Source organism: Aulonocara sp. 'chitande type north' Nkhata Bay, linkage group LG3 (assembly GCF_057382095.1).
Source record: "Aulonocara sp. 'chitande type north' Nkhata Bay isolate Kocher_YH1m ecotype deep benthic linkage group LG3, A_spYH_male_GT1.1, whole genome shotgun sequence".
Classification (NCBI taxonomy): domain Eukaryota; kingdom Metazoa; phylum Chordata; class Actinopteri; order Cichliformes; family Cichlidae; genus Aulonocara; species Aulonocara sp. 'chitande type north' Nkhata Bay.
The window spans coordinates 7,550,210-7,565,604 of NC_141346.1; the positions used below are offsets into that span (position 1 = coordinate 7,550,210).

General features: G+C 44.7%; 2 protein-coding genes across 2 annotated transcripts in view; both read left to right on the plus strand.

Annotated features, from left to right (window-relative positions):
• Positions 1–15,395, plus strand: part of LOC147333744 (butyrophilin-like protein 2) — a 189,197-nt gene that overhangs the window by 17,108 nt on the left and 156,694 nt on the right. The gene's annotated exons all lie outside the window — the stretch shown is intronic.
• LOC147333745 (uncharacterized) lies at positions 7,118–11,387 on the plus strand. Its single transcript, XM_086287724.1, has 2 exons — positions 7,118–7,923; positions 11,225–11,387. Exons 1-2 carry the CDS (start codon positions 7,118–7,120, stop codon positions 11,385–11,387), a joined length of 969 nt encoding a protein of 322 aa, XP_086143850.1.

A 15,395-nucleotide genomic window follows, 5' to 3' on the forward strand; every position in this document is an offset into this window, starting at 1 on the left:
GTGCTCACGTGCTGCTCGTGTCTGAGACGCTTTAGTTTGAAGGAGACAAACTGCAGACGCAGCATTTCCTGTTCCTGAGTGTAAACCTGAGCATTTGAAATGAGCTCCACAGGGAAGCTGTAGGTGACAGAGATGCTCACAGACTCACTGACGTTACAGTCTGTCAGCATCACGCAGTATCACAGACACACGGGAAGATTTAGTGCAAGTGCTGAGAGACACACAGCAGACATGTTGACTGGAAACATGTCAGACTGAAATAAAGCAGAAGCACATGTTAGCACATGCTAATATGATGTGGATGTGTTTAGTGTGGGAGCAGGACTCACCTGAGACACACCTGTGTGGATGCTGCTGCTTCCTGCTCTGCTCTTTCTGCTGATTCAGCGTCTTCATCACGTCTGAGGCTCTGTCACAGTTTGTTTGTTAACATCATCATGGACACAACACAAGCACATCTATGTGACATTTCCTATGGTTGTGATTGATGTGGATGTAGAACATGTCACTATCTCATTGTTTAATAAAGTAAATGTTCCATTAGAAACACAGACAGTAGAATTATAAACAGAGTTTGAAACACGAGACATTTGATGGAAGTTTGACCTCATTTGACCTTGAAAAAGAGCTCAGAGCTCCAAAATGGCTCTAAAGAGCATTATTATCACTTTGACCTTCAGATCCATCTGTTGACCTTGAAGTGAGGTCAGAGGTCAGATGTGAGCTGATATCTTCATGTGCTCCTTTCTACATGTTGATGATCCACAGCACACTTGTTCCAATCCTGCTTTCTAAGTTTGAGGCTTTTCTCAGTTTCCATCAATAAATCATGAAGTCGACCTTGAAGACTTGGGTGGATGTGAGCCAGATGTGAACAGATGTTTAACATGAGCCCGCTCTACACCCCTACAAAGTTTGATCAGAGTTCATTCACAACTATTCGAGCTGTCGTGTTCACACACAGAACGACACGCACACACACGCTACCACAAACATAACCTGTGTTTTCAAGGTGAGCTAAAGCTCCAGGTGTCACATCAAACACTCACAGGGAAAACACCAATCACAGCACGCACACATATACTGAACATGACAGAGAGAGTTATTAGAGACCAGCTTTTATCACATTTATTCTTCCTCAAAGTTCCAACAGAGCCGAACAACCCAGAGGGAAATGTCCGGGTCCTCCCAGCAGCCAGTGAGCTTCTGTAGAGAGGACACGTGAATAAAGCCGCAGTGATCCACAAACACAAACAGCTCTTTGCTGCCTTTGACTCCTTACTTGATGCAACAGCTGATGCTGTCAAACAAAAACAAACTTCATGTTGACCATCAAACTGATCTTTATTGTCTTTCTTGCAGAAAGTTTCATTATTTCATGGGCAGCTGAAAGAAGTAAGAAGTGCAGAATATGACAGGAAATAAGTGGAAGAACAAAATCTTCATTTCCTCCAAGTCTTCTGGGCCTGGATGTGATGGAAACACTCACTGAGTCCACTGCTGTGCTCATCACTGAAGCTCATAATGCAGCAGGTAGTATTGCACATTTGCAGGACTGAAACATGTTGGAAACCTTGGAGGATTTCCTGCTTCTTCTCCAGGTCATTGAAGCAAACTGCTGGGCCTGAGCGGGCAGTTTCCCATCGAGTGTCCAAAAACTCTTTAACATGGTGGAGATTTCATAGCCACGCTGTAACCACGCTGTAAGAACACGAGGATGATCCACCGTCACCGTTCTCATAGGGGGGTGGTCTGATTGGTGGAGTTTCTCTGTTGTTGTCGAGTCTTTACTTTACAGTAGAAACTCCTGCAGGTGACTGTTGTTGTCATTTGCTGCTGTAGAAATAAAACTGAAGGAGTTTTGCAGGTAGAAGATATTTGATTTACAGCTTCTCACACACGAGACCAGGCCTGCAGCTATCCATTATTTTAGTGTGTAAACAGACTCCGCCTCCACGTTAAACTGTGACATCATCATCACTGCTGCTGTTATCAGTGTTTGTGTTTAACACTGGAGGCTGTGTGGGCTTAATGTGCTCAGACTTTTATTCACACGCTGCTCATGAACACGTTTCTATTGGAGGTCTGTGAAACATGGAAGCAAAGAATTTTATAATCGAATTATTGGAATCACTCGATGAATCGTTGCAGCTCTACACGAGACACTTTCTTTAAAAACCATCAGACTGCTTTCATACATGTTAACGCTTAAATACAGAAAACTTCAGCCTGATATTCCCGACGTATGAAACTATGTTCAAATCCAGATGAACTTTTTTACAAAGAGCCTGTTTCTGTTAATATCATATCAAAAGTCTGTGATGGTGTTCGGTCTCGTTTCCCAGCTTTCCTGTTAAACACAACACTTTTCATTTCAGTGAAGTCCAGTGGATGGTGCTGCCTCTGCTGGTCCCTTATACTGCAGTGTTGCTGGAATACTGCTCTGCTCTCACCCACCTCCTCCTCGGCCTCCTGAAGGTCTCCACCTCCACTGCTGCCTACGGCCTCAGCAGCCTGTCCATTCCCCTGAAGTGCTCCTCTTCTTGGCTCCACCTTGTGGATGACCTCCTGAACTGTTTCTGCTCCCCTCTGAGTTTTTATTTCTTTAAGTTCCTGTCTGTTGGTCGTCTGCTTCCACTCCTGGACTCTGAAGCTTCTTCTGTTTTCTCTGATTTTGATTTTCACTTTGTTCCCCTGGAGATGTTTGTGCTCTTTGGACGTCTGCATGAAACCTAATAAACTGTTGGTGTGTTTGTTTAGACTGTGTCAGGTTTGAATTTGGTTCCACTCACTCCTGGATCATAACACAGTTTTATTTAGAAGAGGTCAGAGTAACATGTTAAACATGTTTATATATCTTATTTTTAAATTATACTTCTCTTAAAGCTGTTCCCACTGGTTTGAATCCAACACAACACATTTATAATAAAGACAAATAAACCAGTTTTTAAAAAGCCAAAACGTTTGTACCATTTGTACCAATTACAGCCCAAATGAAGACTTCAGATGCAAAAAGCTCTGAGTCAGTTTTCCCCTCTTTGTTGTGAATGAGGCTCCTATCTGAACGATCTGGGTCCTTACCTGAACTCTCTCCTCTGAAGACTGGAGGCTCACATCTGACTGCAGGACTAACTCTGCTGGGTCAGGTTGGGGTCAGTGGGCTCACTGGGTGGCAGGTTCACTGCTCTGAGCTTGTGTGTCCCTGTCATCCCTTTCTTTCTTCCCCCTTTAACTGATCCATAATGGTCTGTCCCACCTGCTGAGCCGTTTGTGTTATCAGCTCATTTAAAAGTAGAGAACAGAAAGCTGCACTATGACCTGGTGTAACAGGCGACCCTTCAGCTGACCTCCCCACAGCAAAGCTGAAACAGTGCCTTGCTTCACTTTGTCAGACAGGTTGTGTCTAAGTGATCTCGTGATTCAGCAGGTCTGCAGTGATCAGGTCTGGGTGTGGCTGCTGACACTGAACTCAGCTTTCTAAAAATGTGTTTCATTACAGTTAATTCATGTAGGTTTGGATTATTTCTCCCTGAAGAATAAACACCTTCATTTAGAAACTGCATTTTGTGTTTGTTTGTGTTTTCTTTGTCTGATAACAGATTAACAGTTGAACAAAAAGAAGCAAGAACCAATTTTATATTTGTAGTTCATGAGGAGCTATGATCACGGTCTCAGTCTTGTTGGTGTTTAAGACAAAGTGTTTGCAGAGTGAATCAGTCCCCTGATTTAAGCAGTGCACTAGGGTGGATAGCCTATTGAGCTGATGAGGCTGAATGTCGTTGGCATAGAAATGATAAGAAATGTTATTAAAAGACTGAATAATCCATCTAAAGGAAGCATGTAAAAAGAAAATAAAAATGGACCCAAACCAGGGGCGATTCTAGGATCAGAGCTTTGTGGGTGCTGAGCACACAGAGAGCTGCCCAGCCAGCCAACATACACTTTACTCGTCACAATGAGACTTCTTCCCTGTCTCTGTCGGTCCCTGCATCCTCCCTGTCCTCATCGTCTGTTGTCTTCGTCTCTGTTATCAGTCATCATAATTTTACCATCTCTGTGCAAGTCTGCAAATTTCTTTATAAAAATCATAAGATTCTTAAATTCATCAAGTCTCTCTGTGCCTGGGTCCTCATCACACAACATGACTTCACTGTTTTGTGCATTTTAACACAATTTAATCCCACATTTGTGAAAGAAAAGCAAAACACTTTTTTGAAAAGTCTGTAACAAAACCATCAAATCTGATAAAGGTTATTTAAATGCTGCTAAAGAAGAATGGATTGGATTAAAAAAAAATACATATATTTCCTTAATTACTGGGGGAAAATTATGAATGATGCTCATAGTGAGTGAAAGGTAAACTGGGTGCATTTTTTGGACAGAGATTCACTTTTAATGTGAATGTATAATATAATACAGATGCATAAAAAAAACACTCCCACAACAGAATAAATTATTACAAAATATTTTAAAAAATATATAAAAATGGAGGCAACTCTGCCTGTGGTAGAATGTATAGCATGTGTTACGGCTGTGGCCATGAGGACACTGTGTGGGCTGTTTTCTGTCTGTGTTTCTGTACTGTGCTTAAGACTTTTCCAGGTCCCTCCCCTAATGAGGAGTCGTGAGCGACTGATTGGACCATGGAGCGGTTGACTACCTTCAAAAAGCCGCTCTGACAGCTCCGAGGGAGAGAGAGAGAGAGAGTGGAACGAGCGAGTAGCCTGACAGCCGTCGCGGTCCGGACCCTGGTTTTCCCAGCCTGTGCTTATATTGTGTATTCGTGTGAGTGTGAATTGTGAAAGCCGCTCCTAGTGCATTAGCTGAGAGCTTAGGCACTCTTGGGCTGAAGCGGAAGGGGTGAGCTGCCTTTTCTTTTGGAATTGTTTTCTCCTGTTTTTCGGGTCAGGGAGCGAGGGATAGCTCTGTCATTTGTTTGTTCTATTTCTTTCCTAGGGTTTAGTTAGTTTTCTGCGGTGGGACTTAGTTGGTTTTGTTTGTTATTTTGGCCTGGGCTCACCCTGGAGCTATGCTTCTTTCCTGTAAATAAAATCACCTTTTTACTCACAATTGGGTTTGGATGTTTGGCTCGGGAACCGGGGCGGGGATTTGTCTCTCTCTCCTCCAACCTTATGTGAGTCCCTACCCGCCTAGACTAGGGGCGTAACACATGCATGAAAAAATCTTTACTGCAGACACTAATTTTACTAATTTAATAATACTAATTTTGTGTTGTGAGATTTATGAGTTTCATGCTTTCATAGTGGTGCTTGGGAGAGCTTGACATTTTTATCAGGTGGTCCACACTGTAAAAGGTTTGAGAAACACTGATAAGTGTGTGTGTGCTTTTGGAAAACATTTAAAGCTGCAGTACAGAATCTTTGAAACAAGCTTAAAACATTTTAAAATATAAACAGAGCATCTGCTTCTCTTTACAGCTCCTCACTCCACCAGGGCTGTTTGGCTCTGATAGTGTGCAAATGTGATGCACGTACTGCAGCAGTCATACAGACAACTGGACGGTCCAAAGGTTGGCCGACCTATTGAGGTTTTAGTAGAGTTGTGGCTGAACCACATAAAAATATATCATTAATTTTAATCTCCCCGATCAATGATAATGTTATGTTGGAATGTTGTTAAAGAGGGCCAAAATGTTTCAACCCAGTTCGTTTTGCAGCTTCTGTATAGCAGCTTTAATATAGGGAGGACACAACTTCCAGACTGTGAGTGAAATCAGGTTTTTTCTCTTTGTCAGTTTAACAGTTTGTGTTGTGCCTGTCACTGCTCCCTGTCTGTTTGCTTACCTGGTTCTTCCTGACCTTGTACTTTCTCCTCACGTTCCCTCTTTCCTCTCTCCTTCTTTGGACTGACAATCATACACAAATAGATTGTATTCAATTAGATGAAAAATTACATTAATATGAAAAAAATACTTTTAAGATCACTAAAAAAAAGTCCTCTCTCAGTCTACTTTCAACCAAAAGGCAAATAACCAAACCACACGAACATCTAATAAAAGATATAAATAGTGAAACACTGATCCAACATTATTCTTGATTGACGGATCATTTGATTTTACACTTTTACCTGAATGTGGCTCCTTTTTTTAAAAAAAAAAAACAACTTCCTTATATCCATTATGAACCTGGCTGTCTCTGTACACAAACACACACACACACACACACACACACACACACACACACACACACACACAACAGGAGTTATAAGGTTAATGGGCATTCAGTCAGTTAGTATCCATTTAAAACAGGACAGTGGTAAAAACAGTAGGCCACAGACAATTTTAAGTTTTAGATTTTAAATAGGCTGTATACATTTCAATGGGAGCAACAGGACGGTCAAATGTTGCTGATTTTACTACAGAGCAGGACGGATTGTAGGGTAGCAAACATTGTCGGAAAACACGTTTTCAACACTGCAGGTTACCTGGTGTAATGTTTTCCTGGTCTTGGTTATTAGAACCAAGATGGCAGCCTCGGTACTGTGCTCTCTTGCACTTTTCTTGTTTCTGTTTATTTTCTGCGCTTTTGGTCACTCAGACCACATCACTTTCTCCAGAGATCAACTGCTAAACATCAGGCAGTCGACTCACTGTAGTTCTTATCCATTTTTCACAAACCCGGAAAGTTTTTTGGAGATTTTAGTTGGAGGCGCAGCAGCTCTCTGTGGCTCCTGGAGAAGACGTAGACGGGGGAGTCGCGCTGGTGCGCTGGTGAAACTACGTCGGCGAGGATTCCGCACGGCACTCCCCTCCATTCACCTCACGAATCTCCGCTCTTTTCCAAACAAAGTTGACGAATTACTGCTCTTAAACCGGACTAACAAGGACTTTGCACGCTCTGCTGCCCTCTGCTTCACTGAAACCTGGCTCAGTGAGCGAGTCCCAGACGCTGTCTTAAATCTGCCGGGCTTCCAACTTCACCGGGCGGACCGCGAAACAGAGCTCTCAGGGAAAACAAAGGGTGGTGGAGTCTGCTTCTACATTAATGACGGTAGGTGTACTGATGTCACAGTGTTACAGAAACACTGCAGCCCACACTTGGAAAGTTTTTTCATCAACTGTAAACCTTTTTATTCACCGCGGGAGTTTTCTTCCTTCATGCTGGTCGGAGTTTACATCCCTCCACAGGCCAACGCGAACAACGCACTGTGCGAGCTGGCTGAGCAGATTACTACCCTGGAGAGGAAATTCCCGGATTCCTTTACAATTATTCTTGGGGATTTTAACAGAGCAAACCTAAACTACGAACTCCCTAAATACAGACAGCACATAGACTGCCCCACCAGGGACAACATCATACTGGATCACTGCTACACCACTCTAAAAGATGCCTATCGCTCTGTGCCCCAGGCAGCTTTGGGACATTCTGATCACTGCATGGTCCATCTTATTCCAGTTTATAGGCAAAAACTCAAACGTGCCAAGCCTGTAGTCAAAACTGTGAAGAAGTGGACTAACGCAGCAAAGCAGGAACTGCAGGACTGTTTTGACTGCACTGATTGGACTGTTTTTGAAGCTGCATCTGAGAACCTAGATGAGCTCACGGACACTGTGACATCATACATCAGTTTCTGTGAAGACGTGTGTGTGCCAACAAAGACCTTTTGCACATACAACAACAATAAACCATGGTTCACTCCTAAACTCCAACATCTTCGTAAGGCCAAGGAGGACGCCTACAGAGGTGGTGAAAGGGCCCTGTACAAGCAAGCCAGGAACACACTGACCAAGGAGATCAAAGCAGCTAAAAGGATCTACTCCCAGAAGCTGGAAGAACGGCTCTCAGCCAACGACCCTGCATCAGTGTGGAGGGGCCTGCAGGAAATCACCAGCTACAGACGCCCCCCACCCACTATTGAAGCAAACAAAGACCTGGCCAACGAGTTAAACACTTTCTACTGCAGGTTTGAGACGGACAGACTCCCACGCCCCACCCTCCCCTCCCCAGGGACATTGCTTCAGACACTGACCCCCAACACACCTTCCACCTTCCACCTCTCCCCCCTTCACCCTGCCCCTCCCCAATCCAGACTCAACGACCACCACCACCCTCTCCAATCCAGACTCAACGACCTCCACCACACCTCTCACCCCCCTTTCCTCCTCCCTGAAACTCAGAATACACACTCAGGATGTGAGCCGACTATTCCAGAAACAGAAGCCCAGGAAAACCCCCGGACCAGATGGCGTCTCACCCTCCTGCCTCAAAACCTGTGCTGAACAGCTGGCTCCCATCTTTACTCGCATCTTCAACAGATCCCTGGAGCTGTGTGAAGTTCCCTCCTGCTTCAAACGCTCCACCATCATCCCTGTCCCCAGGAAACCCACCATCACAGGACTGAATGACTACAGACCTGTCGCCTTGACGTCTGTGGTCATGAAATCCTTCGAACGACTGGTGTTAGCCCATCTGAAAGACATTAAAGGCCAACAGCTGGACCCTCTGCAGTTTGCCTACCGGGCAAACAGGTCGGTGGATGATGCAGTGAACATGGGGCTGCATTACATCCTGCAACACCTTGACCGCCCAGGAACTTATGCCAGGGTCCTGTTTGTGGACTTTAGTTCGGCTTTTAACACCATTGTGCCTGAACTTCTTTCCTCCAAACTCTCCCAGCTCAGCGTGTCACCAGCTACCTGTCAGTGGATCACCAGCTTCCTGACAGACAGAAAGCAACAAGTGAGGCTGGGGGAGATCACCTCTGAAACCCGGTCCCTCAGTATTGGTGCCCCTCAAGGATGTGTCCTCTCACCACTACTGTTCTCCCTCTACACTAACGACTGCACCTCCAAGAACTCGGCTGTCAAACTCCTAAAGTTTGCAGATGACACCACTGTCATTGGCCTCATTCAAGATGGTGATGAGTCTGCATACCAGCAGGAAGTTGAGTGGCTGGTACTCTGGTGCAGTCAGCACAATCTGGAGCTGAACACTCTTAAGACTGTAGAGATGACAGTGGACTTCAGGAGACATCCCTCAACTCTGCTCCCCCTCACCATATCAGACAGCCCTGTGTCAACTGTGAAGACCTTCAAGTTCCTGGGTACAACCATCTCCCAGGACCTGAAGTGGGAGACCAACATCAACTCCATCCTCAAAAAGACCCAGCAGAGGATGTACTTCCTGAGACAACTGGGGAAGTACAGTCTTCCACAGGAGCTGCTGATCCAGTTCTACACTGCGGTCATTGAGTCTGTCCTGTGCTCCTCCATCACAGTCTGGTATGGAGCAGCCACTAAACAGGACAGGAGCAGACTGCAGCGGACTGTACGGGCAGCAGAAAGGATCATCGGCGCCCTCCTGCCCTCCATCCAGGATCTGTACCTCTCAAGAACCAGGAAACGGGCAGGGAAAATCATCACAGACCCCTCACACCCTGCACACAGACTTTCTGATCTGCTGCCCTCTGGCAGACGGTACAGAAGCCTGCAGACCAGGACCACCCGACACAGGAACAGTTTCTTTCCCCTCGCCATCTCCCTTCTTAACAGTTGACCTGTCACACTGCTCCCACTGCCAGACTGCAACTGCACCTTATGTACATTCTGTAGTATTCATTCCACCTCATTCATTTCTGTATTTTATGTATATAAGTTTAGATTAGTTATTTATAGTTGGTTTACACAGCTTTGTGTGTGTGTGTGTGTGTGTGTGTGTGTGTGTGTGTGTGTGTGTGTGTGTGTGTGTGTGTGTGTGTGTGTGTGTGTGTGTGAGATTTACATTGCTGTGCTTGAGAGCCACCATCCACCGGAACCAAATTCCCTGTATGTGTCTGCACATATACTTGGCCAATAAACACAATTCTGATTCTGGTCTGACTCCTACCTAACTATATAAAGAGTAACTGGAGGTTAAATGTAGCTAGTATGTCCTGTTTTAAGCCAGGCACTTACACCTCCGCTCTGCTGAGCCACCATCGCTCTAGCAGCAACGTCAGAGTAGGGGAGAGGCGAGCTGGAACAAACCATTATGGGAGGGGGGGTTATCTATACTTTTGTTGTTAAAATGGTACGCCTCAACCAAGTACTGTATGCTTTTTATATTTTTAGTAGTGTTTCACACAAACAGCAAATATTGTCAAAAAAGTAAGAAATCTTTGGGGGTGCCAAGGCGTTCCCAGGCCAGCCGAGAGATATAATCTCTCCAGCGTGTCCTGGGTCTGCCACCTCAGGCCAGCCACCCTTCAGAGGAAACCCATTTCCGCAATCTTATTCTTTCAGTCACTACCCACAGCTGGTGACCATAGGTGAGGGTAGAGATATAGATCGGCAGCTAAATCACAAACTTTGCTTTTACACTCAGCTCTCTCTTCACCATGACGGACCAGTATAGCAACTGTATCACTGCAGCCGCGGCACCAATCCGTTGTTGATGTACCGCTCCCTTCTCCCGTTACTCGTAAACAAGACCCTGAGATACTTAAACTCTTACATTTGAGGCAGGAACTCATCCCCAACGCAGAGTGAGCACTCCACTCTTTTCCGGCTGAGGATCATGGCCTCAGATTTGGTGGACCTTCATATTTGGAGGCCATGGATCTTCCAAATCTGAGACAATGGTCCTCCAAATCTGCCCCCTATGGGGCCATAGTCCATGGGGCCCGGCCGGGCACAGCCGGAAAAAAGGGCATGGGCCCATCCTCCTGCAGGCCCACCACCTACAGGAGGCGCCGTAGTGTCAGGTGCAATGTGTGCCAGGCGGTGGCCAGAGTGGAGGCCCTGGCAGACTGATCCCCAGCTACCAAGACTAGCAATTGGGACAAAATTAAAATAAATAAATACAAAAGCAAAACTCAAAAATGGTACAAGACCCAGTATGACCAGTACAAAGTAAAAAAGACATACAAACAACACATCACATGGAAGTAAAGTAAAATCACTGGTCTGCTTTGTGTGAGACTGACCTTTAAATAAAAACATGTGGAGAGTTCCTTTAATATTACAATGATGTGTTATTGATTGACAGATTGCTTTACTTCAAACATGTAAAAAAAAAAAAAGAAAAATAAACAATTAAAAAAACCTGACATAAATGCACTGTTTCGTTCAGTTACCATGGTGACATAACAGGTAAAAAGAGTGACAGTTTTCTGTATCTGAGAACTCTGACTTTAAGGACACCTGCAAACCCATTAATCTGACTTTGTACTTATACCATTCTGGTCATGTGATCATGTGGTTTGTAGGAACGCTCCTCTTCCTCAGAGGATCCACCTGTGCTTCCTCTCCTCTCTCCTCCACCTGTTACAGTGAGGGAACGTCCTCCATGATGGAGGAGCTGCTGGAAAGTGCTGAGAGTTTCCTCCAGAGTGAGACCTCTGTCACAGTTCAGAGGATCTACGGCAGCAGAGACCTTCATGGACACTAAAAGTCTCAAACACACAACAACAACATCACACTGACTCCACTCTGACATCACTGATCAATAATCAAAGAACACACAGATCAAACTGATTGATCAGCCATCAGAGGAGTCGGATCAATGGAGCTGCTTCTGTTCCTGATGTCCCCTGTTTGATCCTGGACCTGAACTCTCCCTGCAGAGGAGACACAAGACAGTCAGACACACACACACACACACACAAATATCATCTTTGACAACTGAGGAAGTTTGGGGTCTCTCCAGTGATACTCGGGCCTTTCTATATAGGCGCTGTGGAGAGCATCCTGGTATGGGAACAGCTATGTTAAGGACCAAAACGCTCTTCAGAGAGTGATCTGTACAGCAGAACGCTGCTGCAAGGCTGCTCTCCCCTCCCAACAGGACATCTACACCAGTAGGTGCTGGACAATAACCCATCTATTGAAGGACCTGTCACATCCCAGCAAAAAACTGTTCCAATTACTGCAGTCAGGCAGAAGGTTCTGCACCAAAAACAGAGGAACTCAAGAGCAGCTTCCATCCTTAGGCCATCTGTGTGTTAAATCAGGACATGTCCCCACCATACGTGACTGAGACAGGTCTTATTGTTACCACATTCTGATATCATGTCTGATCTAGTATTTTTTTCTCTCTTATTTTCTTTTCTAAATGTACCTGTATATTGTTTACATGTTTGAAATAAATTAACAATCAATCCTTCTGGCTTCACTGCGGCACAGGACACGTTAACACGTCACTCATGCAAAGTACATTCTGAGATTCAAACTGTAAATTTACAGATTGTTTTATTTTATTTATATAATGTATATAATTCACTCACGTACTGCACATAATGTCCTCTTTACACATATTTACTCACTGTATATAATGTTCTCTTTCTTGTTTTGTCGCACAGTCGAGCAGCTTCTGAGGACACATTTCACTGTGTGTTGCACTTGTATAACGATGCACATGACAACTAAAGAATCTTGCATCTTGAATCTTTAAATATGAACATGAAGACAGAGACAGACAGATACCTTTGACTTTCAGCGGGATTATTTTGTATTGGATGATACTGCTGCTGTTGACTATACAATTATACACTCCACTGTCTTCATCTGTGGGGTGATTCAGGGTCAGACTGAGGTCTCCAGTTCCCAGCAGGTCTTCATTCATCTTTGTTCGGTCTCTGTAAATCTGGTCCTGTTCTTCAAGCTGGTCAGAGCCGTTCTCATATACATGGACCTTCCTGTCATCACTGTCCCTCCACACCACTACAACGTCTTCAGGCAGGTTTCCTGTCGTTTTGAAGGGCAGCTCCAAAGACTCCACCTCTTCATCCACCTCCACCTGACAGACTGAGAGGGCAACAAACAAAAGATGAGCTGTACAGACAGCAGCAGCAAGGTTTCAGAGTTGTAGAGAAAGCTGAAGGACAGAAGCTAATCAGAGCAGAAGGTAACAGGACAGAAAGTTAAAGCAACTTTTTAAGCTGTTGGAGATGCTGAACAAACGTGTGAAGAGGATTTGTTACTTTGTCTGGAGGCTAAAAGGGCCCTGTGCATCTGCACTGCCTGCATAGAGCATGAAAAGGTTTTACTCTAATCCTCCTGCAGAGTAGTTTCTAGAATGAATAAAATGAAGTAATTCAGAGGACGGCTCCAGTCCACCATTTCCAGTGTTTCCAATCTCTTCCCCTGGCCTTATTAAGCTGATTCCTAAACATTGCACCAGCAGCTAAACTGCTAGTCCACATTCAAAAAACGGTGGTTTTATCTGGTCCCCTCCCCAGCAAGACAAGGGTTGATATGTTTAGCTTGCTGGCTGTCTGAGTGGTGTCCAAAAAACAATGTGGGCTTTCTAGATAATTGAGAAACTTTCAGGATTAAATCTGGTGTTGTTAGGAGAGACGGCATCCATCCCACTTTGGATGAAGCAGCTCTTATTTGTAAAAACCTGGTCAAATATATGAAAACGTCCAACAATGTGCCCTAAAGGCTGATTCTGTTCATCTGGACGCAGCATTTTCAGTGGGAGAAACGTTTCATCACTCATCCATTCTCTCTTGGCTCTTGACAGAGGCGGTCGCACTTTCTCCCTCTCCTTCTCCCTTATCTTTCCTGCTTGGCTTCTCATGTCTTGTATAGTGTTGCTTAATCTCTAACCCTAAGAGAGTCTCCCAGACTTGTTCTCTAAAAACATAAAGAAGAATTATGGATTTGATCAACTGGTCTCTTAACAGAATTGACCCCCCCCCCCCAGGCTTGGGAGAGCCTGATTGTCCTTTAGAGACGTTTGCTGCCAGATACTTGATGGTCGGTTACACCGTTTGTCTGGCAACACTCTCGATGGAGGACATTGAACGACATCTACCAATTTGGAATCATGATAACAGAGTTCTGGCTGATTGGAGCTGGCTTAGACCAGGCTTATCGAAGAACAAAAGCAGCTACAGCTGTTCAAAATCCCACAAGGCTGGCCAACATGATAGACGATGGGCAGGGCTGTGAGCACTCAGACTGTGTTTATTGAACGCAATATGGATAAGATCTTGGAGAAGCTCATGGCTTTGCGATATGGATAACATCTTGAAGAAGAACAATGGGAATTGAGAGACCTGGTGACCAGTGATGGACATAGACTACTGTAAAATTGGATGCAGTTTGTTCACACTAACCAAAACAACTACCATCTTCATCTCATGCGGCCCCCCTGGCACCAGCTGGAAGCTCAAGGCAAAAGCTGACGGGAATGACAAAACTCTCCTTTAGATAATAAGACTGTTCATCGTGACTCTCTCTCCCCTCATTCAAGGCCACCAGCGTGGATCGAAGATTGTTGAATTTTGCTTAACTGGGTGAAGGGACACTTTCTCTCGGCTGAACACAGAACACACACACCACAACAGACCTACACTCAAACCAGACCACTGAATGAACAATGGACTACGAGGCCAGTTCCTTGATCATTAATATGCCACTGTATGACCATTGATCAACAACCACTGATCTAAGACCATTGATGAGTGATCAATGGATGTGTACATCCTCATCATTGAAATACTGTCCACTGGCCTGTAGGTGTGAACAGACAGCAGAGTCCTGGCCTGATGAGGTGGCTCTTCTGTGTTGTGCCAGCTGCTTGGCCAGAGGTTGTTTGGTTTCCCCGATGTATAAATCCTGGCAATCCTCCTGGAGTGTTGGGGGTATATTCGCATATGAACACTCATGTACAAGTATGCACAAGGAATCCTGTTGTTATAATACTCCACACTGATTTGGGTCTAATGTGAAGATCTCCACATTAACTACCTGAAAACAGTGTGTTTGGTTTCACACTGCAAGGACCTAAATCATGGTCTTTCTTCCCCACTAATTACTTTCTGCAGAAGAAGTAATTCCCCAGCTGCTGTTTAAAACCACCAGTGTTTCCACTCATTATCATATTTCTGTGTGTACTCAAAGCTTTGAGCTACTGCTGTCGGTGTGTCCTGTGTTCTCCACCTAAAGGAAACACTCGCCTGGCATGTTTAGCAAAGAAATCCTGCACTGACTCCATAAGATTCACTCTGACTCCAAACTCAAAGAGGCACTTTTGAATTGGAAGCCACTTTTATCGACAATCAGCTTCTCATTAGCTGCCTGGAAACAGAAAACAAAGACCGAGGTCTGCAGCACTGACCTCTGACTTTCAGCTCCACTTGTTTCTTGAGGATGTTTCCCTCCCTGCTGCAGATGGTGCAGGTGTAGGTGGAGTTCAGAATCAGAATCAGAATCAGAATGGGTTTTATTGCCAAATGTTGAGCAGGTTTACAACATTAGGAAATTGCAGCGGTGCTTCAGTGCAAACATACTGTCATAAAAATATAAAAATAAGAATAATTAAAAGTGCTAAGTGGATAGATATATACATGATATATACATGAGTGGAGGTGGTGATCAGTGACAAACATGGAATGATGCAGTGAACACAGCGTAGGGTCATGTGTTAGTGGTGGGAACAGTCATATGG